The sequence below is a fragment of the Dromiciops gliroides genome, chromosome 2, assembly GCF_019393635.1.
Source record: "Dromiciops gliroides isolate mDroGli1 chromosome 2, mDroGli1.pri, whole genome shotgun sequence".
Taxonomy (NCBI): domain Eukaryota; kingdom Metazoa; phylum Chordata; class Mammalia; order Microbiotheria; family Microbiotheriidae; genus Dromiciops; species Dromiciops gliroides.
Window position 1 is genome coordinate 261915346 of NC_057862.1, and position 27943 is coordinate 261943288.

At 40.2% G+C, this 27943-nt stretch overlaps 1 protein-coding gene across 2 annotated transcripts in view; it reads right to left on the bottom strand.

Annotated features, from left to right (window-relative positions):
- SLC10A1 (solute carrier family 10 member 1) overlaps positions 1-27943 on the bottom strand; it is a 60477-nt gene that overhangs the window by 25011 nt on the left and 7523 nt on the right. Inside the window, exons 1-2 of one of the 2 annotated variants that reach the window (XM_043984255.1) lie at positions 24032-24187; positions 11758-12230 (exon numbers count right to left, since the gene is read on the bottom strand). In XM_043984255.1, coding sequence (XP_043840190.1) covers positions 11758-12134 — 377 coding nt within the window. In that variant the 5' untranslated portion in view covers positions 12135-12230; positions 24032-24187. Of the gene's footprint in view, positions 1-11757; positions 12231-24031; positions 24188-27943 lie in introns of those variants that run through there. The other variant, XM_043984256.1, reaches the window with a different exon arrangement.

Genomic DNA, 27943 nt, shown 5'->3' on the forward strand with positions numbered 1-27943 from the left:
AACTCAGGTACTCCTGAATCCAGGACTGGTGCTTTATCCACTGCGCCACCTAGCTGCCCCGAAAATCTGTGTTAATAGACAAAAACACTAAAAACCATGAAGAAATATTTTGGGTGAAGAGAATCCCAAGAAAGAAACCCCAAATAAGAGATTAATTCCACAACAACTATGAGAAAAAAAGTGGCTTGATTATACAAGAACTCCAAGAATGGCTGGAAGGAATGAAGAAAGTAGAGTTCTGGAAGAAAAAATTTAAGGGAGAATAAATAGCTTAGAACAGCAGATAGCAGGGCAGCTAGGCAGCATAGTGGATAGAACACCAGCCCTGGATTCAGGAGGACCTGAGTTCAAATCTGGCCTCAGACACTTATCACTTACTAGCTGTGTGACCCTGGGCAAGTCACTTAACCCCAACTGCCCTGAAAAAAAAAAAAGAACAGAAGGTAGAAAAATCTTACTCAAATAATGGATTCTTTCAAAAATGGAATGGAGCAAACACCTCAATTATTCCATGGGAGAACCAAAACTACTAGTACAAAGTCAAAAAATGGAGGGGGGGAGAAAATAAGAGGTATCTACTATCAAAAACAATTAACACATTTTCCAGGTCAAGGAAAGATAATTTAAGAATTATAAGATTCACTGAAAGCCATTAGCACACAAAAAACTTGGATACAATATTTCTTGTTTTTGGTGAGTCAATTGGAGTTAAGTGACTTGCCCAAGGTCACACAGCTAGTAAGTGTCAAGTGTCTGAGTCCAGATTTGAACTCAGGTCCTCCTGATTCTAGGGCCGGAGCTCTATCCACTATGCCACCTAGCTGCCCCTTGGACACAATATTTGAAGAAATCATAAAACTGTCCAGATCTGTTAGAATCAGAGGATGATGTCTGCCAATTACCTCCTATAAGAAACCCTAAACTGAAAACACTCCAGAATGTTGTCTCTTTTGTATTCAGTCATAATTGTTAATTAGGTATTTCCTTCCATTTCTCTTCCTTTTTTCCCCCTTTTTAAAAATTCCCTTTTGCTCCCACTCACTTTTTATGAATATGAAGAAGATAATAAAAGAATTTGTCTGACATTCATGATTCATAAATGAAATAGCCTGCCATTTTTTTCTTTTTCCTGAGTCTATCAAAACAGAAAGAAAAACACAACAACATACTGTTATACTTACTTTTCTCTATGTGCCTTCAAGATATTATCTTTTTCCTTTGGGGATATTATATTCTAAGTCTTCCTCTTCTTCATAGTGACAGCTGCTAGACTGAGGAGTTGCTCCCAACCTGGACTTTTTCTAAGACCTTCCTTTTACCACTGTGCTCTTGGGATGACAACCTCTGTGTTAGGTTCAACTTAGGGTCCTTCCCCATTGCTACTGAGCTTGGGAGTTACTGTGGTATTAAACTCTGCATAGGACCTCCTTCTCACTGGGTTCACAAGTTCACTCACTACATTAAGCTCTGGCTGAGACCTTTCCTTGATTCTGGGTTCTGGAGTCCCACCATAAGACTTTGTGGTTGCTCTGAGCTAATCTCCTGCCACTAGGCTCAGAGATGCTCCCTCCAGTGTTAAGTGCTGCTGGGATTCAGGTCATGCTGGACCTCTCCAGTTGCCCTGGAGCTACTTTGTAAAACTGAAACATTAAAAAATATTTTCTCTGATCAAAAAGCCATTTTCAAACTTCCTCCCTCCTTGGAAAGGTAGATGACTTTTTGTAGACAAAAAGGTCTTTCTTAAGGAAATGGATTGAAGGTAGAAACTGAAATTTGCACAAATTTGCCTTCTCCAACCCCAAACCAATTGACCTACTGCTCATCCAAAAGAAGAGTCCATAGTTTCACTGAAAGGGAAATATCCCCTTCTGTTACTCAGAAGAGATTCTTGATATTGAGTTTTGTGAAGGGTCCCTTTGAATCTTTGAGGGGAGTGTTCCAGAAAAAAATGGGGTGGTAATTTTGTTATTCAACTATTCTGCAATGATAACCCAAAACTATGGGGGCAGCTGGGTTGCGAAGTAGATAGAATGCCAGGACTGGAGTCAGGAAGACTCATCTTCCTGAGTTCAAATCTAGGGGCAGCTAGGTGGCACAGTGGATAAAGCACCGGCCCTGGATTCAGAAGGACCTGAGTTCAAATCCAGCCTCAGACACTTGACACTGGCTGTGTGACCCTGGGCAAGTCACTTAATCCCAATTGCCTCACCAAAAAAAAAAAAAAAAGGATTGTCTCTGAGTTCAAATCTAGCCCCAGACACTTACTAGCTGTGTGACCCTGAGCAAGTCACTTAACCCTGTTTGCCTCGGTTTCCTCATCTGTAAAATGAGCTGGAGAAAGAAATGGCAAACCACTCCAGTATCTCTGCCAAGAAAACCCCAAATGAGGTTATGAAAAGTTGGACATGAATGACAATGACCACCACCTAAAACTGTATTTTTTACATAAGAGATTTTTCTTCCTATAGATTTCTGTAAAAGTAAACTCAAAACATATAGTGGTAGAATAATGTTGAAGAACATGAAGGGACTATAACATTTTGGAAATCTTTCTAGGCTAGAAATGCTTAAATATTAGATTAATATTCAAAATTATTTATAATAAATGTATGCCTAAAATACAGAGTACAACATTTATATTTTTTCTTCAACAGCTATACAAATGAGAAAAAGAATTTCCATTATATCTACAGTATCATGAATAACCTGATGATTTAGAAGTTAATGATGCTGTTTCACCTATTTTTGGAATCTACTCAGTAGTTGATACACCCCTTGAAATCATGGATCATATATTGTCCTCTTATTCCCTAATATCCCACACACCACATACAATGCTAGACTCAATAAAGACTTCAAATTGTAAAGTCATAAGACCTCATGGGGAGCTCTGTCCCTGCTTCATGACTGGCAGTGTGACATAATGGGATGGCATGGTAGATTCCAAGTCAGAAGAGATCTGGATTCAGATCTTGCCTCTGACACTTAACTGGCAGTGTGATGAACAAGTCATTTAATATTTCTGAGTCTGTTTCCTTATCTGTAAAATGAGAATAATAGTACTTTCCTTATAGACTTGTTATGAGGATCAAATAAGATAATGTATGTAAAACACTTTGCAAACTAGAAATGTTAGCTATTGTTAAGATGGTTGGGGGAGGTCCTAGAAATAATATATGATCAAAGGTTGAAGGCACTGAGAGTGTTTATCTTGAAGAAAAGATTAATTTGTGCTTAAATGTTTGAAAGGTTGTCATTGCGAGAAATAAATATTTCTCTTATATTTAGAAACTAATTAAGACCAAGGTTTTTCCCCTTTTCTACTTCCTCATCCAAAAATTAACCAGTGTGGGAAATTTCTGTTGGATATTTACCCAAGCCAAAATCTAATCAGACAGAAATTCTAAGAAATTCTAAGTTTAGGCTAATGGGTGTATTCTTGCTCATTGTGTTTGCTCAGATAGGTCTGGGGAAATGTTTATTCTCCCTATTATCAAGACAGGTGATATGGAAACTGAAGTCTCTTTGACCAAGACTTGAGTGACCTAAGTCAGGCAACCCAAGGTAGCCCACCTCCCATTTGATTAACCAATCAGAGATGAGTAGGCATCCCTCAGAAACACCTCCTCTTTGAAGGGCATATAAATTGTGACCTTACCACCATTATAGGTCTTCTGTCTAAGAGAGATGGTCAAATGACCATCCTTTTATAAATAACCTGCTGGCTTTATTAATAAAATAATTAAATTACCCAGAAACTATATATCTCAAACTTTTTAATCATCACATCATCTAGTAGAAGTGTGGTGTTCCAAAAGGCAGGACTAGGCTACAACCAATGGGTGGATGGTAGATTTGAGTTCTATATAAAGAATTTACTAACAGTAAGAGATGTACTAAGCTAGCTGGTGAAAGAATGAACATTGTAGGTGCTCAATAAGAAGCTTAATGATCACCTGTGTAAGAATTGATTTGGGGACCCCCATCTTCAGCTAAAATTAGAAAGCCTCAGGGCAACTGAGAGTTCAAGGTGGCAGGTTAGAGACAAGCAGGGTATTTAGAGAGTCTGGTGGGTGGAGTTTACAGGTCGTATGTCCTACTTTTCTTTATCCTTATTTCTAAGTTGATTCTTATCAATAAACCCTGTTTTTTGCTTTTATTGAAAGGAGGCTTTTAATCTTGTTTCTTGTTAGTCAGGGAGAAGCAGTTGGGGAGGGGGCAGGCCCTTACAGATTGGCCCACATGGAGCTTAATGAACCTGGGGAATCTTTTTTTTTTTTTTTTGGCAGGGCAATGAGGGTTAAGTGACTTGCCCAGGGTCACACAGCTAGTAAGTGTCAAGTGGTTTGAGGTCGGATTTGAACTCAGGTCCTCCTGAATCCAGGGCCAGTGCTTTATCCATTGCACCACCTAGCTGCCCCTGGGGGATCTTTTAAATGCCCCCTTACAGACTGGAAGCTCCAGCTAGGAGCTTACAGATGTCCAACCAGCCAGGAGTTTACAGATTGGTGAAGTAGCTAAAAGCTTACACCTGTTAGGGATCCGCAATGCAGGGGATGCCTGCTTCTGTCAGGTTAGTAAAAATGACTTTCAATGCTATAGTCCCATAAAGTCTCTGATTTGGATTTTCTGGCATGCTTCATGAGAACTTATCTTCCTTTGTTGACTTTCATGACAAGTGAATTCTAAGGACTCCTCAGGTCAGACCAGTTTAACTTAATGGTTTGGTTTCTTTCTGGTGAGGCAATTGGGGTTAAGTGACTTGCCCAATGTCACACAGCTAGTAAGTGTCAAGTTTCTGAGGCCAGATTTGAATTCAGGTCCTCCTGACTCCAGGGCCAGTGCTCTATCCACTGTGCCACCTAACTGCCCCCAGAAGAGTTTAGATACAGAGCTTTATTTATAGAATTGCTCAATTCTGAACTGATAGCCTAAGACTATCAGACTCAATCTTTACAAAAAATAATGCATGTTTGTTTGTTGGTGGGAGGTTCATGTTTATTTTGGGTTTTTTTTTTTGGTTTATTTTTGGGGGGTGAGGCAATTGGGGTTAAGTGACTTACCCAGGGTCACACAGCTAGTACCTGTCAAGTGTCTGAGGCTGCATTTGAACTCAGGTCTTCCTGACTCCAAGGCTGATGCTCTATCCACTGTGCCACCTAGCTGCCCCTGTTCATGTTTACTTTGGAAATTTATTTCCCTTTCTTTCTTGTGTATCTATGTCTGATTCTGTTGGTTAGTTGGGGTTTTTTTTGTTTGTTTGTTTGTTTTAAGTGAGGCAATTGGGGTCAAGTGACTTGCCCAGGGTCACACAGCTAGTAAGTGTTAAGTGTCTGAGGCTGGATTTGAACTCAGGTCCTCCTGAGTCCAAGGCTGGTGCTCTATCCACTGTGCCACCTAGCTGCCCCTGTTCATGTTTACTTTGGAAATTTATTTCCCTTTCTTTCTTGTGTATCTATGTCTGATTCTGTTGGTTGGTTGGGGTTTTTTTTGTTTGTTTTTTTAAGTGAGGCAATTGGGGTCAAGTGACTTGCCCAGGGTCACACAGCTAGTAAGTGTTAAGTGTCTGAGGCTGGATTTGAACTCAGGTCCTCCTGAGTCCAAGGCTGGTGCTCTATCCACTGCACCACCTAGCTGCCCCTGTTCATGTTTACTTTGGAAATTTATTTCCCTTTCTTTCTTGTGTATCTATGTCTGATTCTGGATGCAGCAATGGAAACATTGAGTATGAGAGTTACCACAGCCATGGGAAAAAGAACTATGGAGACCCCCCCAAAAAAAATTACTTCAAAAACTATGGAGACTTGAGATCCATTTTTGGCTTGGTTACAACCTTACTATGTGATCCATCTTGGGCAATTTACTCCCCTTCTCTGGGCCTTAATTTTGTTTGTTTGTTTTAAAGTGAGGCAATTGGGGTCAAGTGACTTGCCCAGGGTCACACAGCTAGTAAGTGTTAAGTGTCTGAGGCCGGATCCGAACCCAGGTACTCCTGACTTCAGGGCCGGTGCTTTATCCACTGAGCCACCAAGCTGCCCCCTCTGGGCCTTAATTTTTATTTCTTGAAAATTGGGGATGATTGCTCCAAAAAACATCCAAATAACACCACAGGAAAATGCCCAGAGCAGCAAAACTCACAGAAGAATGTGCTGAAATCATCTTCTAACCAAAAATGGCTTGGAAGGTCAGAAGGAGGGAGATGCTGTGCTGAGACAGGAGTGGAGCCCAACCCCACAGTCACCCTGACATAGATCCAATTCCAGGAAGGCCTCACCAGAGAAGGAGACCCCCAGAGCCACTGAATCAGCTGAAGCACCAGTGTCATCTGAAACTAAGCTCACAGTCTGGTGAGTGGGCTGAGCCCTGGGCAGGGGGGAGACTACAGGGGTCTATGCTGGTGCTAAGGCAGAACTTGGATTTTACACCCCTGCTGAGAACCAGGAGGTAGGCTCAAGTAGAAGTGGCCCAGGTGGGGGAGGGGCACAGGCTCATCAGAGCTAACAACCACAACACACAAAGCTGGTTGATTAGCAAGTTGGTCTGGGGTCATCTAGGACCAGGAAACAGGCCAGGCAAGGGAAGAACCTGATTCTCCTTAAATCATACCACCTGGGACTTCTTAAGCTTGGGATACTGCAGCCTGGAAACAGTGCCCCACTTTAAGGAGCTAAAAGTCAAGTAAAAGAAAGGCAAGATGAGCAGACAGAGAAAGGTTGAAGACCATAGAAAGTTTCTTCAGTAACAAGGAAGACCGAGGGGCACCCTCAGAGGAAGATGTCAACATCAGGGCCCCTATATCTAAAGCTTTCAAGAAAAATATGAATTGCACTCAGGCCATGGAGGTACTCAAAAAGGACTTTGAAGATAAAGTTAGAGAGGTAGAGGAAAAAATGGAAAGAAAAATGAGGGTGATGCAGGAAAGACATGAGAAAAAAGTCAACAGCTTGAAAAGTCAAATTGGCCAAATAGAAAGGGAGGTACAAAAGCTCTCTGATGAAAATAATTGCCTAACAATTAGGATTGAACAAATGAAAGTCAGTGACTTTATGAGAAACCAAGACACAATAAAGCAAATTTAAATGAATGAAAAAATAGAGGGCAATGTGAAATATCTTCTGGGAAAAACTGCTGACCTGGAAAATAGATCCAGGAGAGATAATTTGAAAATTATTGGTCTACCTGAAAACCATGATCAAGGAAAGAGCTTAGACACCATATTCCAAGATATTCTCAGGGAAAATTTCCCTGAAATTCTAGAAGAAGAAGCTAAAATAGAAATTGAAAGAATCCACCAAACACCTCCAGAAAGAGATCCCAAAAGGAAAACTCCTAGGAATATTATAGCCAAATTCCAGAGCTCTCAGGTCAAGGAGGAAATATTGCAAGCTGTCAAAAAGAAAGAATTCAAGTACTGTGGAGCCTCAGTCAGGATAGCACAAGATCTAGCAGCTTCTACATTAAATGACTGGAGGGCATGGAATATGATATTCCAAAGGGCAAAGGAAATGGGATTACAACCAAGAATCACCTACCCAGCAAAACTCAGCATAATCTTTCAGTGGAAAAAATGGGACTTTAATGAAAAAGAAGATTTTCAGATATTTGTGATGAAAAGACCTGAGCTGAATGGCAAATTTGACTTTCAAATACAAGACCCTAGAGAACCATAAAAAATTGCAGCTGGGGGGGCAGCTAGATGGTGCAGTGGATAGAGCACCAGCCCTGGAGTCAGGAGTACCTGAGTTCAAATCCGGCCTCAGACACTTAACACTTACTAGCTGTGTGACCCTGGGCAAGTCACTTAACCCCAATTGCCTCACTAAAAAAAAAAATCGGAGCTGGGGGACATACCTGGGGTCGTACAGTGGGCCACTGTCTTGTGTCTGAGGCCAGGTTTTAGCTGGCATCCCCCTGGGTCCAGGGGTGATGCTTTGTCCACTGTGTCACTTAGCTAGGTGATAACATCTTTAGGGTTAAATTGAGGAGTGAAGGGAATTCACTGGGGGAGGGGGAAGGGCAGAGGTGAAATCCTATTTGAAAGAAACAGGAAAAGGCTTATGGAGTAGGGGAAGAGATGGGTGAGGAGCAGGGCAGTAAATTAATTTTACATTCATCAGGGCTGGATTTAGACTTGGGGCCTCCTGGGTCCAGGGCTGGTCCTTTGTCCACTGTGCCACCTAACTAACCCATGATGACATCATTAAAATAGGGTTAAGGTATAGGAGGAATAAACTGGAGGAGGGAAAAGGGATGGTCTGGGGAGAGGTAGTTCACATGAAGGAAACAAGAAAAAAGCTTATGGAGGAGAATAGAAGAGGGGGAAGGAGTTGGGGAGTGAGTGAGCCTTAATATCATCAGAATTGGTTCAAAGAAGGATTAACATACATACTCAAGTAGGTATAGTAATATATTTTTGCCCTGAGGGGAGGGGGGGAGGGAGAAAAGGGGAGAGGGGAGGAAGGGAAGGAGGAAAGGGCAGATTGGGGGAGAGAGCAGTAAAAAGCAAAACACTTTCAAGGAAGATGAAGATGTTCTGCATCACTACACAATATGACATATTGAATTGCTTGATCTCATAGGGAGGGTTGAGGAGGGAGGGAGGAAGAAAAATTTAGAACACGAAATTAGCTCAGGGACCTTGATCTCATTGGAGTGGGCTCATGGAGGGAATAGCATTCATAACCAATTGGGAGGAGTAATCTATTTAAACCTGCAGGAAAGTAGGAGGGGAGGAGAATAAGGAAGGAAGGGTGAAAAAAGGGAGTGCAGAGCAGGGGAGAGGATAGTCAGAAGTAAAACACTTTTGAGGAGGAATAAGTAAAAAGAAGATAGAGTAAATGTCATGGAAAGGGAGCGGGATGGAGAGAAATAGTTATGATGATTGATTATAATGGCAAAACATATGGTACCTACTTTGCTGGGCTATTATGAAGAAAACTCGATGTCAGGCTTAAGGTACTATATACAGGTTATGATGAACAAGATGCTATCAGAAAAACCTGGAAAGACCTACATGAACTGAAGCAGAGTGAAATGTACTGTATACAAAATAACAGCAATAGTGGGGGATGATCTACTGGGAAGCATGTGGTTATTTTCAGCAAGGCAATGATCCAATATAACCCTGAAGGACTTATGAAGATTGCAGCCCATCTGCAGAGAAAGAACTGAAAACAGATGGAAACACATTTAAAAAAATTTTTTTCTTTTCCTCTTTGATAATTCCTTAATCTGAAGTTTTATGATTTTTTTACTGTTTTCTCTCACAACTAGCTAATATGGGGAATTTTTCCATGACTACTCATGTATAACTTATTTTGAATTGCTTGAGTTCTTGTGGGTGGGGGGTGGGAATGGAGGGAGGAAGAGAAGTTGGAACACAAAGTTTTAAAAAATGGATGTTAAAATTTGTTTTTACGTGTATTTTATAAAATAAAATTCTATTAAAAAAAAAAAAACAAATTCGGGGCAGCAAGGTGGATAAAGCACCAACCCTGGATTCAGGAGAAACTGAGTTCAAATCCAGCCTCAGACACTTGGCACTTACTAGCTGTGTGACCCTGGGCAAGTCACTTAACCCCAAATGCCTCACTTAAAAAAAAAAAGACATCACACACACACAAAATTCTACCTCAGACACTTACTAGATGTGTGACCTTAGGCAAGTTGCTTAATCCTGTTTGCCTCAGTTTCCTCATCTGTAAAATGAGCTGGAGAAGGAAATGGCAAACCATGTCAGTATCTTTGCCAAGAAAACACCAAATGGGGTCACAAAGAATTGGACACAACTAAAAACAACTATGCAACAGCAGAAATAGGTTATTCCTTCCCTTCTATTTCAAAACGTTAAGCCTGGGGTCACAACGGTCACATCCTCTACATGCCTAGACTTCTTGAAATAATAATAAAAATCGCTAATTGGAAAGCGTTTCACAAATAGCATCTTATTTTATCCTTACTAAAAGCCTGTGAAGTAGGTGCTAATAATTGCCCCTATTTTACAGATGAAGTAACCGAGGCATCCCAAGGTTAAATGACTTGCCCAGGATCACACAGCTAGTTAGTGTCTGAGGCTAGATTTGAACTCAGGTCTTCCTGACTCCAACCCTAGCTTTCTACCACTAACTGCTTTTTGCACTGAATAGAAGGATTCTGTTGCATAACCCTATTAAGGTATAAACAAGTTTTGTTTTCTATAACTTGGTGTCTGGAAATTGTGTTCACTGAGGCAAGTGGTAAAACTGAAGAGGAAACAGGAAGGTTTAAGGTAAGATAAAGCCAAGAACTTCTGACAGGGTGATAGTTGTTAAAACTATGAAAGAGTTTGCTAGGGAAGGTATACAAGTCACCTATCTTCTCCTTTGCCCCAGAAAGTGTTTTTTAATATAAGCAGAGAGCTTTGAGCTTCTCCTTATTCAATCCCTTAGGTTTCTTTCATTAGTTTAAAATCAGCTTTGGGTCTTTAGCTTTTTCTAGATTTTGTTTTTGTTTTTCTTAATGAGTCTCAGCTCAGGAAACAAGGATTAAGTACTAATTCCACTGCTGGACCTAATATTGGATAATGTCACCTGGAACAAGAAGAAATTATTTAATCATGGGAGATTTGGGTTAGATAAGAAACAAAACTGGTCGGAAATAGAATGGGCCATTAATTTGGGGTGGAACATTTTTCACTGGAGATCTTTGAAAACAAGAGAGAGCTGAGTCTAATTGGGATAATCTGGTGCTGAATTGACCAAGAAATCAAGAACCCAAAAAGTGCTGAGAACTGTGCTAGGAACTGTGAGGGATACAGAAAAAGTAAGAAGCAATCCTTACCTTTCAGACTATTTAGTACTTAACCTTAATACCCTCAGGAATGGAACTGAGAGGAGCAGGATTAGACCACTGGGACTTGTTAGACCTACAGGAAAAACTGAGGAACCTTAATAATGGGCTCCTGCTGAACTTCCTTGGGTTGTATGTTTATAGTTGCTTCTGAAGCATCCTAATTCTTGGACAGGCTAATTCAAAAAATCTCTGATGACTGAGTTGCTCTGCATGTGTGTGGGGGGGGCAGGGTGGAGAAGAGTTGGGTGTTCATCTCTGGGTAATTTTCAGTTCTATTAAAAAGAATCTTCGAGGGCAGCTAGGTGGAACAGTGGATAAAGCACTGGCCTTGGATTCAGGAGGACCTGAGTTCAAATCCAGCCTCAGACACTTGACACTTACTAGCTGTGTGACTCTGGCCAAGTCACTTAACCCTCATTGCCCTGAAGGAAAAAAAAAAGAGAGAATCTTCTATGATATCCCTAGATTGGTTTGAAACTTATGGGGTCAAAAGGAAGCTAATACCAGTCTGTCTCTCAAATCTCTTGATCTAGGACAGAAAACTCTAGAAATAGTATGATAGCCATGGATTTCTCAAGCCTACTGTGAGTCAAATCTGTACCCTCTTAGGGCAGTCTTGGGACCTCCACTCGAGCTACCTCTGGTGTCATAGAGGGTATTCCTAGACGAACTTTCCCCCATAATCTTAGTGTTTAAGGCAAGGGATATCCCTTAATTCCTACCTAGGGTTAGCAGTTGATACTGAGCAATTGATTCCCTTCTCACTCCAGTGATCTACCTTGACCAGATGGACCTCCCCAGTTTTGCACAGGACACTTAAACCCAACTTTAATCTTTTTGTTTTCACGGAATTGTGGTGTCTTTACTGCTGTAGGTTCTTTAAATACCAGGCTGCTCTGCTTTCATTCTCTCCTATCTCTATCTTACCTCAGGTTCATGTCTCCCTTTAACGCCAGACTGAAGATGTTGGACAGGTTCCCACCTGGGGAGCAGCCACATATCAAGATGGCTAGGGCCTCAATATTGTTCAACTGGAAAATCTTGCCCAGAGCGAAGGCTGTGAGTGGCATCACTCCATACTGAGAGACCAAAGCGATGACAATCCCCTTAGGCTTCCAGAAGTGAGCCTTTATCTTGCTGAACTCCAAAGTACAGCCCAGAGAGGTCATGACAATGAAGAGCATGATAACTAAGATGATACTCAGAGCCAGATCAGTGGGACGCTTGCCGAAATCGGGTGGTAGAGTGAAGTTGAAGGTGGAAGAAGCATTGGTGGCACTCAAGCCCCAAGTCTTGGCCTCCATCTTCTTTCAGTTTCCTCTGGCACTCCTTCGAGTGATATGGATGTTGTCCTCTTTCACACCTTCTCTCCCCTCGGTTGTCTATGGTGCCTCCTAGAACTTTAGTACAAAATACAGCATTGGGTAAATAGGAAGAATGATGCAATTGCAGATTTCTTTGGCAGCTGTCCTGTGGAGAACACAGAGCTGTATCTGTACCGTTCCTCTCTCCTCTCATCCACCTAATTCCCCACCTTCCTATATCTCCCTATCAACTCCAGATATTTTGGCCTCTTTCTTTCCCTGCCTTCACTAATTATATCACAGGAAAAGACCACCAAGGAGTAGTTCAGTTCATGTTCCATACCTACATCTCCCAGACCTCTTTCTAAAACCCATCAGTGAAAAGGAACGAATTGTACCTCATTTCTAGAAAGTAGTCAGTGGTTCTCAGTGAAGAGAATTGGTGCAAAGAGTGCAATTGATTCATTCCTCTGCTTCTTCAGGGGATCTGCCAAGATTTCAGAGCAGCTATGTTCAGTCCTCCCTGAGTCTGAGAATCTTTTCTCCTGTTTCAAGAATGGATGCTGGTGCTGGCTTTGAGAAGAGATGAGCCTAGGCTTATGGTTGGTTCCTGCTCCTTTCTCTAGGGGATTTTGTTCTTGGAAAGTGTGGTAGGTGAGCCCCACATTACTTTTCTGGCCATGCCTTCCTGGAAGAGTTAGTATTAAGTTGAGAAAGGATAAGGTCATGGTTCTTGGGGTTTCTTTATCTCCAGTGAGCACCCTAGCCTGCCCAATTGCCCTATAAACTTGTTTAGGGAAGCCATATGGTGAAGTGGATAAAGCACTGAGTCTAGAGTTGGGAAGGCCTGAGTTCAAATCCAGCCTCAGACACTAGCTATGTGACCTGAAGAAGTTACTTAACCTGTTTGCCTCAGTAGCCTCATCTATAAAATGGGGATAATAATAGAACCTACCTGTGGGGCCTATGAGGATCAAATGAAATAATTTTTTTAGCTTCTTCTTTCTTTCTTTCTTTATTTTAAAATAAAAGTATTTTATTATTTTCCAGTTACATGTAGAGATAGTTTTCAGCATTTGTTTATATAAGATTTCCAATTTCAAATTTTTCTCCCTCCCCCCCTCCCCTAGACAGCAGGCAATTCGATATAGATTTTATACATACATACACACACACACACACACACACACACACCAACATTTTTTTGGGCGAGGCAATTGGGGTTAAGTGACTTGCCCAGGGTCACACAGCTAGTAAGTGTTAAGTGTCTGAGGCTGGATTTGAACTCAGGTCCTCCTGACTCCAGGGCCAGTGCTCTATCCACTGTGCCACTTAGCTGCCCCATCATACATAACAACATTAAACATATTTCTGAAGCAGTCATGCTATAAGAAAAGAATCAGAGCAATAAGGAAAAACCTCAAAATAGAAAAACCAAAACCAAAAGAAATAGTATGGTTCAATCAGCATCCATATTCCACAGTTCTTTTTTTTTTTTTTTTCTAGATTTGGAGAGCCTTTTCCATCATGAGTCCCTTGGAACTTTCTTGTACCATTGTATTGGTGAGAAGAATCCAGTCTATCACAGTTGATCAACACATAATGTTGATGATATTGTGTATAATGTTCTTCTGGTTCTGCTCATCTCACTCATCATCAGTTCATGCAAGTCCTTCCAGGTTTCTCTGAACTCCTCCTGCTCATCATTTCTTACAGCACAATAGAATTCTATTACCAAATGAAATAATAATTGTAAAGCCCTTAGCACAGTATTGCTTTAGGGCAGTGGATTGTGGCAGTAGATGGTACAGTGGTTAGAGTACCAGCCCTGGAGTCAGGAGGAACTAAGTTCGAATACAGCCTCAGACACATACTAGCTGTGTGACCCTGTGGAAGTCACTTAACTCTGTTTGCCTTAGCTTCTTCACTGTAAAAGGAGCTGGAGAAGGAAATGGCAAGCCACTTCATTATCTTTGTCAAGGAAACCCCAAAATAGGGTCACAGAGTCAGATATGACTGAAACAACTGAACAGCAACAAAATCTTGTTTTCTTATAGACTAGTTTTGATTAAATGAGTCAGAGATCAGGACAAGGTAGTCAAGTCATTACCTATCATGGAAATTTCAGATCTTCACCTACCATGGAAATTTCAGTCTTCTACCATGTCTGCTTGGATCCTGAGTCCATGCCCTGTACCATGAATACCAGAATAAAAAATACCACTGGGGCAGCTAGGTGGTACAGTGGATAAAGCACCAGCCCTGGATTCAGAAGGACCTGAGTTCAAATCTAGCCTCAGACACTTGACACTAGCTGTGTGACCTTGGGCAAGTCACTTAACCGTCATCGCCCTGCAAAATAATAGTAATAATAATAAATAATAAATTTTTAAAACCTCCAGAATTTCTGCCTCTTTATCTAGTGAATCAAGTCTCAAATGGGCCTTCCTTGCTCATTTGGTAAAGAATGACAGCAAGAATTCAACAAATTACAATTATATATTTTCTGGAACACCTTGTCTACAGGGATTCTTGCAAAAGGTTGAAATATTGAAATACTGAAAATAGTAAATATTGATTTATTATGCATCGTTTAGTTAGTATTGTATTCTGGGGTTTGTGTGTGTGTGTGTGTGTGTGTGTGTGTGTGTGTGTGGCAATTGGGGTTAAGTGACTTGCCTAGGGTCACACAGCTAGTAATTGTTAAGTGTCTGAGGACGGATTTGAACTCAGGTCCTCCTGAATCCAGGGCTGGTGCTCTATCCACTGTGCCACCTAGCTGCCCCTGTATTCTGTTTTATTCATCAGTTCTCTGCTGACAATAAATTTTGCATACAATATTTAAACATGTTTGATAACTATGCCAGTTATATGACTAGAAATCCTGAGATTCCAACGAGAGTACAAGTGTAAGAGAGGGGGGGTTCACAAAATGGGTGGGGGTTCATGGCCAAATTGTACTTGGTTAGATCATACAAGTTCACACACATTTTGACAATGAATTGTTGCAGCTCATGAGAGAGAGGTGGATCTGAGGGAACAGAAGGTCAATGATTCTTTGCTAATCACAGAGAACACAATGCTTACTCAACATTTCCACCAAACAAGTATGTAAAGAGTAAATGGCTAATGAATAACCTATGTTGGCAATGTGGTGGATAAATTAATAACTTTTTCAGGCAAAAGCCTGGAAACTGAAATGTATCAGGGAGGTTGTTATCCCTCCCCAAAAGAAAATGGTATATGAGTTGTTTTGTTTTCTATTTTAATTTAATTTTATTTATTCTGAACTTAACAAATACTAAATAAAATAAGCATTTTTATCACTGGAATATTCAGTGAGAAACTGGATGAAAGATGGGATCCTTATAATTGGACCAAGATCTACCACGATTGTTCCCCTATGAAGCCCACCCTCTAACATGAATTAGACTAATTTCAGCTGTCCTTCAGACTTAATTGGCCCTGAACTACATCACCTTTGATGCAGCTTCCTAGCAGCCTTTGGCAGTATTAACTTGACTTTCTGGTCACTTAAGACCCATTCATGTGGAGTCCAAGTCCCTTCATACGTGGCAGTCCTCAGCTGGGAGCTACACAGGTCACCCTGGCCTGCTGACCAGACACATTTCCTTTAAGAAAGCAAAAAGAACCTTCTACTACTGATAAGTGTTACTGTATCCTTGCTGAATATACACTATGATGAGGCTAAATAAACTCTTTTTGCTAACTATCAAATGACCTATGATGAATGAATGCCTCATCAAATGTGAAATACAGGCCCACCCTTAAACAATTCCAAGGAAAGAGATTCATGCATACGGCAGGAGGGTTTGGAAAAAATGACTCCTTTCAGCAGCCAAATCCTGATTTAGCCTTTCTGCATCCTTTCTGAGGGCTTATCTTCCTCTGCTCCCCACCATGACAACTGAAGTCTGGGGAACTCCATGGACCAGAGCATTGTAGGAGGAGAGTATTTGGAGAATTCTCCCGAATTCTGAATTGACAGTCACAGATCACACCATTGATCTTTAGCACACCCACAGGCACAAAGTATGTCTTTTTTTTTTTCAATGTCCTTGAATGGAAAGTCTGTTTTGCCTCATCTCATTTTGGTATGGGACTCTGAATACTTTTGACGTGTTTATGTGGCAAATATGTTTGTTTTTTTCTCCTTAACCCCAACTGCCTCACCAAAAAAAAAAAATTATTTTCTCACAGTCATGCTGATGCTGGGAAGGAGGATCCACAGAAGTGTGGCTACTAATACTTTCAGAGCTCTAGGGGTAACATTGTGAGTGGTCATTCTCCTAACACTAGCTCATAAGCTCCCCATCAAATGTGCTTCCCCTTAACAATCATCCAGTAGACTGCTATTTCTTTACTCAGGAAACATAGCAAGAAAAGTAATTACAAAACATTTCTCTCAACACCAGAGGCACACTCTTTCCCATCCCAAGTTGTAAGAAGTATGCATAGTCAAGCAAAACAAATCTCTGCAAGGGCAAAATTGACAATAAAAGAAAATCACAAATGTTAGAGGGGCTGAGGGAAGACAAGCACATTAATGAACTATTGGTGGAACTGTGAATTAGTCCAGTCATTTTGGAAAGCAGTTTGGAACCATAATAAAAAAAAACACTAAATTTATATATACATCATTGACACAGCAAAAGCACCACTAGGCCTATACCTCAAAGAGTTAAACGAAAGTAAAAGACAACAATGTACCAAAAAACCCTTATAACAATCTTTTTTTGTGCAGGCACAAAAATCTAGAAACCTAAAGGAGTGCCCAACAATTGAGAAATGGCTGAACAAATTATGATTTACCATTTCACATACAGTACCATTTGTATTCTTCTGTAAAGCTAGAATTCTCCTTTTTCTGATGTTTAAGTTCAGAATTTTAAAAAAACCTTTAAAAAAAGATTGTCCCCATTATTATTCTCATTTTCTCTCTATATTCAGTCTTTATCTATCTACTGGTTTCTTCTTCTGCTGCTCAAATACTCTCTCATCCTGAAAAACTCATTAGATCTGCCCACATCCACCAGTTATCATTGTTTGAGTCCAGCTGCAAGGACAGAGATAGCAAATCAGGACATCTTTGGTTAACAAACCGGACTTTTTTTTTTTTTTTTTTTTGCAGGGCAATGAGGGTTAAGTGACTTGCCCAGAGTCACACAGCTAGTATCAAGTGTCTGAGGGAGGCCGATTTGGACTCCAGTCCTCTTGGATCCAGGGCTGGTGCTTTATCCACTGAACCCCTAGCTGTTCCCTAAAGTGTTTTTTCCTAAAACAGGTCCGACCATGTCTGTGCCCTTGTTACCTCTAGGATTTGTTTGGTATTTAAATTTCTTTTCAAACTGGCCTTATCCTATCTTCTTCTTCTTCTTATACAGCTCTCTCTTCAAGATATTCTACATGGGGCCGCTAGATGGCGCAGTGGACAGAGCTCCGGCCCTGGATTCAGGAGTACCTGAGTTCGAATACAACCTCAGACACTTAACACTTACTAACTGTGTGACCTGGGCAAGTCACTTAACCCCAATTGCCTCACAAAAAAAAAAAAAAAGATATTCTACAGACCAGCCATACTGGTCTTCTTGACTGTTCTTCACATATGGTGATACACTTCTTGATTCTGTTTCTATCTGAAACTGGGACATTCCTCCTCTAGCTGTCTGCTCCTTAGGGTCCCTGGCTTCTTTTATGGTTAACGCTTCCTACTGCCTTTTCCAATCCTCCAAACTGCTAGTGCTGATACTGTGTTGAATCTATGTATGTGTCATTTCCCCCATTAGAAGATAAACTCTTTTCCTTGAGTGCAGTACTGGGTTGTTTTTTGTTTTTTGGGTTGTTTTTTGTTTTTGCTTTTCTCTTTGTACCCTCAGCACTTAGCATGGCTGCTGAAACATAGTAAGTACTTTAAATATGTTTGTAGATTGATGATCATCCAACTCCAATCCATTAAACATTTATTAAGTGCCTTCTATGTCAGGCAATGTGCTAAGTGCTGGGGATACAATTAATAAAAAAGAAAGACAGTAGTTGCCAAAAGGAGCTTACTATTTAAAGGGAAAACACAACACACAAAAAGAAGCAAGAAAATAGAGTGGAGAGGGGAGAACCAGGAGATCTTGTTCCACCCCGTTGAAGCCAGGACAAGTAGCAGATGCATAGTGAAATGAACTGAGAGTCTGCCCTTTATAACAGAAAACATTGGAAGCCATTAGGTACCCTGCTCTCCAGCCCTCCAATCAGAGAGGAGAGGAGGCTGAGGAAGGTGGTGTCAATCAAGGACTGAGTTAGCAACATGGAGCTGAGTTTAGAAGTTTAACTTTTCCTGGGAGAGGCATCTGGTTCCTGAAGTTAAGACCAGTCAGGATAGCAGATGTAAAGTGGAGTGTCAGATATTTCTCCCATTCTTATTCCCCACCACAACATTGTTTTCTTTTTTTAAAAAAATCCTTATTTTTCTATGAAGTAGTATAGAAAATTGCAGGGGGAGGTAGTGAAGACTATCTTCCTTTGCTTTTTAAGAAATCACATCCTAGCCCCTAAGAAGACAACTGGAAATAGCCAAGAGTGAAATGAGCCATCCCAGGAAGGAGTGGATTCCTCTTCAACGAAGTCTTCAGACAAAGGCTGGATGACCAGTTGTTGAAGATATTGTAGAGGAGATTCTTAGTCGATATTCAACTAGCTAATTATGAAAGACTACTCCAACCCTAAAATTCTGCTATTTTCTAAATGAAATTAACCCTGCCATGTTTTATGGTAATTGGTTTTAGCAAAGACAAATATTGCGAGTAAAATAGATGTATTTTCCTAAAAAGATTTTTATCAGAGGAACCATATAAATGCAGACAATGACAGATCAAAGTGTTGTCTTTTTTCAAAAAAAGATTTATACCTTTTGTTTTTACATCACCTTTATCTCCCAACATACCCCTTCTTTCTCCCTTATCCCTGGAACAAAAAAGGAATCAAAAAGAAAGAAGGGGAAAAGTAGTCTAGTCAAACTAATTAACCAATCCATCATTAAATGTATATACAATATTCGGGAGGCAGCTAGGTGGCGCAGTGGGTAGAGCATAGGCCCTGGATTCAGGAGGACCTGAGTTCAAATCTAGCCTCAGACACTTGACACAAGCTATGTGCTGATGGGCAAGCCACTTAACCCTCATTGCCCTGCCCCCCAAAAAAAGTATATACAATATCCCATGTTCGCAGTCCTTGTGAAGAAATTGTGTACTATCTTGAATGTCTTACTATTTTGTGAGTTCTTGAAGGGAATATTGCCTTTTTTTGTATTTCTTGCTTTATCTTCCATATGAATTGTCTGCCCTACTAAACTGTACTTCCTTGAGGACAGATAGGGAAGGTACTATTTGTCTTTTTATACCTTCTAACCATCCACATGCTCCTCTCCCAAACCATCCCATATACTTAGCACAGTCCCTTGCACTTAGTAAGTGATTTATCACAGTCTGGCAGTGAACAAATAAACCAATAACAGGGATATGGAGGTGTCTCTCATTAGAAGTGTTCTTAAGCTCTACTTTTATATTCTCAATATAATAATTCTCAAGAAGCAATGTGATGGGGGCAGCTAGATGGCGCAGTGGTTAAAACACTGGCCTTGGATTCAGGAAGACCTGAGTTCAAATCCAGCCTCAGACACTTGACACAACTAGCTGTGTGACCCTGGGCAAGTCACTTAACCCTCATTGCCCAGCCAAAAACAAAAAACAAACAAACAAACAAAAAAGAAGCAATGTGATATAAAAATCTGGCCTTGGAGCTAGGAAGATTTGAATTCAAGCCCTACCTCTCAAGCTCAAGGCTCTCCTCTCCTCATTGGTGACCCCCAATGGTGACTCCTTGGGGCCCCTATTTTAGGAAAGACCTCAGCCATGTTTCACCTCATTCAAACCCAATCTCTCTCTTTTTGTAAATTTTTAAAATTTTAAACTTAAGTACAAAATGAGAAAAGAAAAAAAAAGAATCTTGTCATGTACACAGCAAAACATAGGAGAGGATTAAATTTAAAACAATAAATTTCCATTTCAAGAAAACCTATATAATATATATTACACATTGTTTTCAGATCTGCCCTATTTTTCTTTTTGTTTGTTCCCCACTATGTACTTTTTACTTCATTATTTTCCCTCCCCCTCTTTCCCCCCAACTCCCACCCTAAAGAAGGCTGCAACTAAGCATGCATGTCTGTGTGTATGTATTATGTGTATGTGTGAATGTATGTACACATTACATAGATATCTGTACACAAACACATCTTTCAATTAGTTGAATATCCATTTTTTTCATTCAGGATTATACTTTGCTGGGTACCTTACCCTTGGTCGTAACCCCAAATCTTTTGCTCTGTGAATATAATATTCAAAGACCTACAGTCTGGGGGCAATCTGTGGATAAAGCACTGACCCTGAATTCAGGATGACCTGAGTTCAAATCCGGCCTCAGACACTTGACACTTACTAGCAGTGTGACTCTGGGCAAGTCACTTAACCCCAGTTGCCTCACCCAAAAAAAAAAATCATTAAATAAAAGATCTACAGTCATATGGCTTCTAGTAGTAGGTTTCTAGGTTTTGTGTAATCTTTACTGTATTCCTGCTTGTCCATGTTGCCTTCTGTTCTCTTTGTGTGTGTGTGTATGGGGGGCAATGAGGGTTAAGTGACTTGCCCTGGGTCACACAGCTAGTAAGTGTCAAATGTCTGAGGCTGGATTTTGAACTCAGTTCCTCCACTGAATCCAGGGCTGGTGCTCTATCCCACTGCACCACCTAGCTGCCCCCTGTTCTCTTAAGTATTAAAAAAATACTTCAATGACTTTTTTTCAACCAGTGGCTAAACTCTCTCCCTCTATTTGAATCCTGTTAATAACTGTTTCTCTACCTGCTATCTACCTGCCACCTGCTATCCTCTATCTGAAAAAATAAATTAAAAAAAAAACTCTCAGACAGAAATACATAATCCAGCAAAACAAATTTCTTACATTTGCTTATGTTCAAAAAATATTTTTCATTTGCATCTCCAGACTGTGGCCTCTCTGTAAGGAGGAAGGTAGCACATTTCGGCCTGGTTCCCCTGTGCTTGGGTATTGCACTGATCATCGTGCCTAAGTTTTTCAAAGTTGTCTGTCTTTCCAACATCACTGTTATTTTATAAATGGTTCTCTTGGTTCTTTACTTCATAACAGTTTCCTAGGCGTCTCTAAAACTACTCTTTGGTATTTCTTTTTTTTTCTTTTGGTATTTTCATAAACAGGAGAATATTCCATTACATTCATATACCATCTATTTGTTCAGTCATTCTCCTAATGATGGACACCACACTCAGTCTGAACTTCTTTACCACTAAAAATAAGCTTCTATAAATATTTTTATGGGTCCTTTTCTTCTTCTTTTTATTTCTTTTGAGGTATAGAACCCTAGTATAACTTGGTCAAAAGGCAGGAACAGCTTTTAATTTACTTTGAAAAATCATATTATTTCCTATTCTTGAGTGTTTGTTTTTTGTCTTTTTGCAGGAAATGAGAGTTAAGTGACTTGCCCAGGTTCACACAACTAGTAAGTGTCAAGTGTCTGAGACTGGATTTGAACACAGGTCCTCCTGAATCCAAAGCACCCAGCTGCCCCCAGTATTTCCCATTTTAAACCAGTCTTTTAAAACACACTTTTCTTACAAATTTTCTTACAGTAAAAATACAGTAAATCAGTAAAGTAAAAAGTACAGTTAAATTAGTAAAGTAAATAATATAGTAATATTATATATAATATATATATAGTATTTTTTAAAAGTAAAAATACAGACTGCAATAAACATTAACCATTTTGGTTCCTAATCATTTTGCCTGGACAACCACTTAGAGTTTACATTTATTCCTACAGGTGGTGAGTTAACATACAAGCCCTTGCTCTTTTGAATTAGCTGAACGGAAGCAAGTATAGACTTAGGTTAGAATTAGGAGATTATCCATATTTCTTTTCCCCTATTCCCTTGTCTTTGATTTTATTAATGTCACCTTTGCTGTTTATTTTAATCCCATTAATAAAACCTGATTCATTTGTGGAAAAGAGACTGTTAGGCTCCTTTCTTATTGGCCTGGGAGAAATATCTAAAAAGGCAGTTCAGAGGGGAGGGAGCTTTGGACCTAGAGGTCCCTCATTATTTCCAGGAACCCAATATTATGATGAGCCATTCAATTAACTCTCCATATATTAAATTGGCCCTCACAATCTCAAGGTGAAAGATTGTTTCTCTCTGTCTTTCTGTAGGTTCTGTAGCTCCAGAATCCATTTAGAGGCTTGATTTAATGTTGTTTCTGAAGGAAACTTCGGAGAGCTCAGGCAACTTCCTGGCTTCTTTCCACCATCTTGACTCCTCACCCTTCTTCACCACCCACCACGATCTCTTTCAGGTGGTGGATTTTTTCCTATTTCTGCTTTGCTTTCTTGTTTTAGAACTTCAGGGAAATTTTCCTTGATAATTTCTTGTAATATTGTATAAAGATTCTTTTTTTATTTTAATTTTCAGGTAGTCCAGTTATTCTTATATTTCTTTCTCTTTGATCAGCTTTCCAAATCAGTTGTTTTTCGGATGGTTTCACTTATCTTCTTTTGTTTCACGTTATCATTCTTTTCATTTTGTCTTATGATTTGTTGTTGTCATGTTGTCATTATCTTTCCCTTGCTGAATCTTGATTTCAAGGAATTATTTTCTCTGATATGGTGGGAAATGGGGTACAGGTTGGGGTTGGGGTTCTTAGGAATTCCTCTTTAAAGAATTACAACCCTCTTGCACACAAAACGTAGTTAGAATAAGGTGATAGTTTATTTAGGGAGCAAGGGAAGGGAAGGGTGGGGGGAGGGAAACCATGAAAGAAATCCTTGGACTTTTCATGGGGGAGATTTGGCATAAAGCACATGGCTCAGAGGTACCAATCTCCTCGAACAGGAGACCGGAAGGTACTTTTATAGAGGACTGATGGAGGTGGACCATCGGCCCATGAAAAGTTCCTTTTAGTGAGAGAGGACCATCCCCCACTGGTGGTAGCTGGGGGAATTGGGTGAGGGGTGGCTATGGATCCCTCTTCAGAACACAAAGGGCTGAAGCCACACCTAAATTTATCTCCCCAGAGTAAGGGAGACAGAATGAAGGGTAGGAATCCCGAAGCTAGCTCAGAGTCCGGTTTGGTTCCGCTTATCTCGTCTAGGCTATCTGTCCTCTGGTTTAGTTTCTCAAGGAGAAGATTTCCTTGGTGTGCCCCAGAGAACTTCTGGGGTGCTCTGCACCCCATGACACTTCCTTAAGTTTCTGATTCTCTTTTTCAAGTTGGTTGACCTTCTTTCACATTTTTATTTTCTTGGATTGCTCTTATTTTTTTTCCTTCTAATTTTCCCTCAATCTTTCTTATTTGATTGTTAGCGTCCTTTTGAAGTTCTTCCAAGAACTCTTTCTGTGCTTGGGACCATTTGATGTGGTGTGTTTTTTTTTCATTGAAAAAGGTGTGGCTTTTTAAGCTCCATTATCTTTTTCTGAATATGAACCCAGATCTTCTGTATCCCTATAGTAACTATATATGGTTGGGTTCTTTCTCCTTTGCTTGCTCATTTTAATTTTGTTTGTTTGTTTTATTTTGGTTTTTAGCAGATATTCTCTAAGATCTGTGTCAGGGTCCAACCTGACGCTCTTCTCTTCACTCCTAAGCCATAGCTAGGCTCCCAGCCACACTGCCCCTCAAATCCCTTCGAGTCCCTCCAGTAGCTGCACACCACAGCTGTCCTCTCTGCCCTAGAACTGAAACCAGAGACTCTGCTCTCCTGCAGGTGCCCACAAACCACAGGGTCCCCACTCTGCACTCACCAAGTGTGTGCCAGATCCTTCTCTGTTGAATCACAGTCTGGGAGCTTTTGGTCAACACAGCTGTGCTTGGCCTCCCCCCCAACAGTAGAAAGTTTCTATCTTCTCCTACTCGACTGTCAGAACGCTACACGATCTGTAACATGAAAATTTCTAAGGCTAAGGCTGCCTCTCGACCCAGCTGCCTTTAGGGCTTGTTTGTTGATTCTGCAATCAGCCTGGAGGTGTTTGCCTGTCACTCTGGCAGAACCTCTAACCCTGGAGGTCAGATCTTTCCTGGGGTCTTCTCAAATTGTTTTAGGAGGACGTCTGCTTTACCCAGAGTTTATTTCTGCTGCTCTGAGGCTACCTTCTGTCTTTTTTTGTGGAGGAAATTTGGAGAGTTGAAAGTTTTCTGACCTACTTCGCCATCTTCCTAGAATCCTCTTGATATTGCTTTCTTTTTTTTTACAATTTTTTTTTTTTTGGTTGGGCAATGAGAGTTAAGTGACTTGCCCAGGATCACACAGCTAGTAAGTGTCAAGTGTCTGAGGCTGGATTTGAACACAGGTCCTCCTGAATCCAGGGCCAGTGCTTTATCCATTGAGCTACCTAGTTGCCCCATTGAGCCCAAGTTTTTTGGTTTTTGTTTTTTGCAGGCAATTGGGGTTAAGTGACTTGCCCAGGGTCACACAGCTAGTAAGTGCTAAGTGTCTGAGGCCGTATTTGAACTTGGGTCCTCCTGACTCCAGGACTGGTGCTCTATCCACTGCGCCACCTAGTTGCCCCTGATATTGCTTTCTTAAGCACTGTTTTCATATTGTTTTCTTTTTCATGAACCTTCTATGGTTCCCTATTTCCTACAGAATGCAATCTAATCTCCTTCACCTATCATCCAAAACTATCCAAAGATTGGTCTTGATTTACCTCTCTGGTTTTGTTTTACATTGCTCTCCTACATAAACTATCTGCTTCTCCAAATCTGATTGGTAAGTGAGCACATTTAGCCCTAAATATGCACTGAAATTTCCTGCCTCCCTGTTTCTGTTCATACCTGTCTTTAATTCTTATTCGTTCTTCAAGTGTAGTCCAAATTCTACCTTTTAGTGGTCTTCCCTGTCTATAACCCCATTGAAGTTCCTATACCTCTTTAATTTGCCTTTTAATTTGAAAGCATTGGCTACAAAAGCAGGTGTGTATTATGGCCTGAGAGAAATATACAAGATTGCAATATATAAATGAATTATTTCTCTGTTATTCTGATGTAATTTTGCCTTGTTACAATCCTAATGATTGTTCAGGTCTATTGTTTTCTCTGAGGCTTGAACCTATGCTTGAGTATAATAATAAAAGTTAGATTTTTACTTGCATAATTTCTGCGTTGTGGTAAATATATTTTGGCAGAGGTTTCCTACCACATGAACTCATAAAGGAGATATTTTTCCCATAACAGTCATAAGAGAATTTCAGTATTGTCTCCATTTGCTTGAGACAGCAAGTCATATCATAAACTAGCACTTGCAACTTTAGCTGAGGTCTCAAACTATAGCTCAGATTAGTGATTGAAGAATTTCTGGTTGAGCTTTATTAATTATATTTATATATGAACATTTCTTGTCACTAGCTATAGCTCCCAGGTAAACGGCTGGATGCAAATTCTAGTTAAATTGTTTACTATTAATTACTTTATGACCATCCCTATTATTTGTTCTTTGTAAATCTTCACCTTTTGCTTCTGCCTTGGCAAAACTGCATTGTAGCAATCCTGCCTTGTAACTGAAAAACCTGTAAAAAGTTCGTAAAAATGTTAGTGGGCAGCTAGGTGGCGCAGTGAATAGAGCATCTGCCCTGGAGTCAGGAGGACCCGAGTTCAAATCCAGCATCAGACACTTGACACTTACTAGCTGTGTGACCTTGGGCAAGTCACTTAACCCCCAATTGCCTCACCAAAAACAAAAAAACAAACAAACAAAAAATGTCAGTTAGTGTCCATTGGTTTTTGTGTATCATAGGCCTATGCTTTGAACAGATAATAAACCAGTTATTAAAATGTCTCTTCACCTTGATTAGTATGATTAGCAGCAATACTTATCAATGCATTCTTTGATCAACTTTTATGTCAAAATTGGCAGGCCACAAAGGAATAGGAATAGGTCAGAAAATAGAGTCTTCCAGCTCAGAAGTTCTCCAATGCATAGAAGGTAAAATTTACCTATTGTCACCGCAAAACTGGGTCTGAAAATATTCTTCTTTCAAAGAATTACTCACACACATGATCCAATCAAAATTTAAGTAAAAGTTTTATTATTCAGAACACAGAGGTATGGTCAGGAGAAGTCTAAACTTCAACTCCTGGGGAGGAACAGATTTATGACATGTTCCTCAATCAGTCAGCACATAGAGATATGGCTGGGAGAAGAAGTCTAAACTTCAACTTCCTGAACAAAGGAGAGGGTGATAGTTTAATAGAGGAGAGGTGGGGGTGGGGGTGGGGGTGGGAGGAGAGACTTAGGACTGAAAAGTTACAACAGTTTGGAAAAGGACAATGCTAGCTATTTGGGGAGCGGGATACATAAAGTAGTAAATATGCCACATTCCTACCTTGAGATTATTGTCACTACCTGATCCTAATCACATAGAAAACACGACTGACTCCCAACTAAGCTCATGCTATAAATTTCAAGGTGCCCAGCTTTCTGGGTGTCCCTGACATGTCTACTTTGTTATCTGTTTGACTAACCACTGGTTCACTTTGCTTTTCCAAGGAAAGAGTAATCTCTAACCCCAGCAAGTTGATCAACCATATTTCTCCACGGTCAGTGTCCCCCTCAGGGTCAGAGTATCCCTAACTGGGCCCAGGTCTATCAGGCTGCTAATACACTATCATATTTCTGGGCAGGAAAAATCCACTAATCAATAATGTTGCTGTTCCTTCTAGAAAATCACACATAAGTCAGTGTTCTGTGAACTTGTCTGTATTTTCTATATTGCCTATTTGTTTATTCCTTGTACTTGAGTAATAAATTTGACATAAACTGTTCAATTTTGGAGTGCTCAGATTGGCAGCCAGATCTGGAGTCAAAGGCAGGGGCTACACTGAGAAATTCTGGTGTCTTAATAAGATGACCTCCCTTGCTTTCCTTTTTCTGGGTAAATAGGCCAGGACTAGGAATTTTCCAATCCCTGTGCCTTTGCACCTCATTTTCCTAAAGGCAAATAAGCTAGAGACTTGTCTGTCATTTGTCATCACGTAACTATTGCCAAATATGTATATGTACCACAATTCAGAAATTATGGGGATAAGAACCTAGATTTTGACATTATGGTCAAGCATAGGTTCAGGCCTCAGGGAAAATTATATCACTGTGACAGAGAAATAATTCATTTACATATTGCAAAAGTTAAAGAGAAGATAGATTGCATAATTCCTTCAATGTCATAAAAGATAAATAAACTTACTGTTAAGCAGAGTCATAATTCCATATGTCCCCTAAGGAAACAAACTTTTTTTTTTTTTAATTTTTGCAGGGCAATGAGGGTTAAGTGACCTGCCCAGGGTCACACAGCTAGTAAGTGTCAAGTGTCTGAGGCTGGATTTGAACTCGGGTACTCCTGAATCCAAGGCCAGTGCTTTATCCACTGCGCCACCTAGCTGCCCCCGGAAACAAACTTTATTAAACAAATTCTATAGGTAAATGAAGTCATTTAGAGGAGTCACAAATAGACTGAGGGAAACGATTGACATGTTACCAAGGAGTCAGAGACAGTTAAGATTCTTCCTCTGACTTTTTATCTAAGAAATGTTTAAGGCTTTTAAGGAAATTTTCAAATCTCATGGAACAGGTTTTGGTCGGATGAGGTTAAGACATATTTTGAGTTAACAAAAAATTGCAGGAGGAATGTCCCCGAATCCCAGATAATAAAAGGAAAATCAGA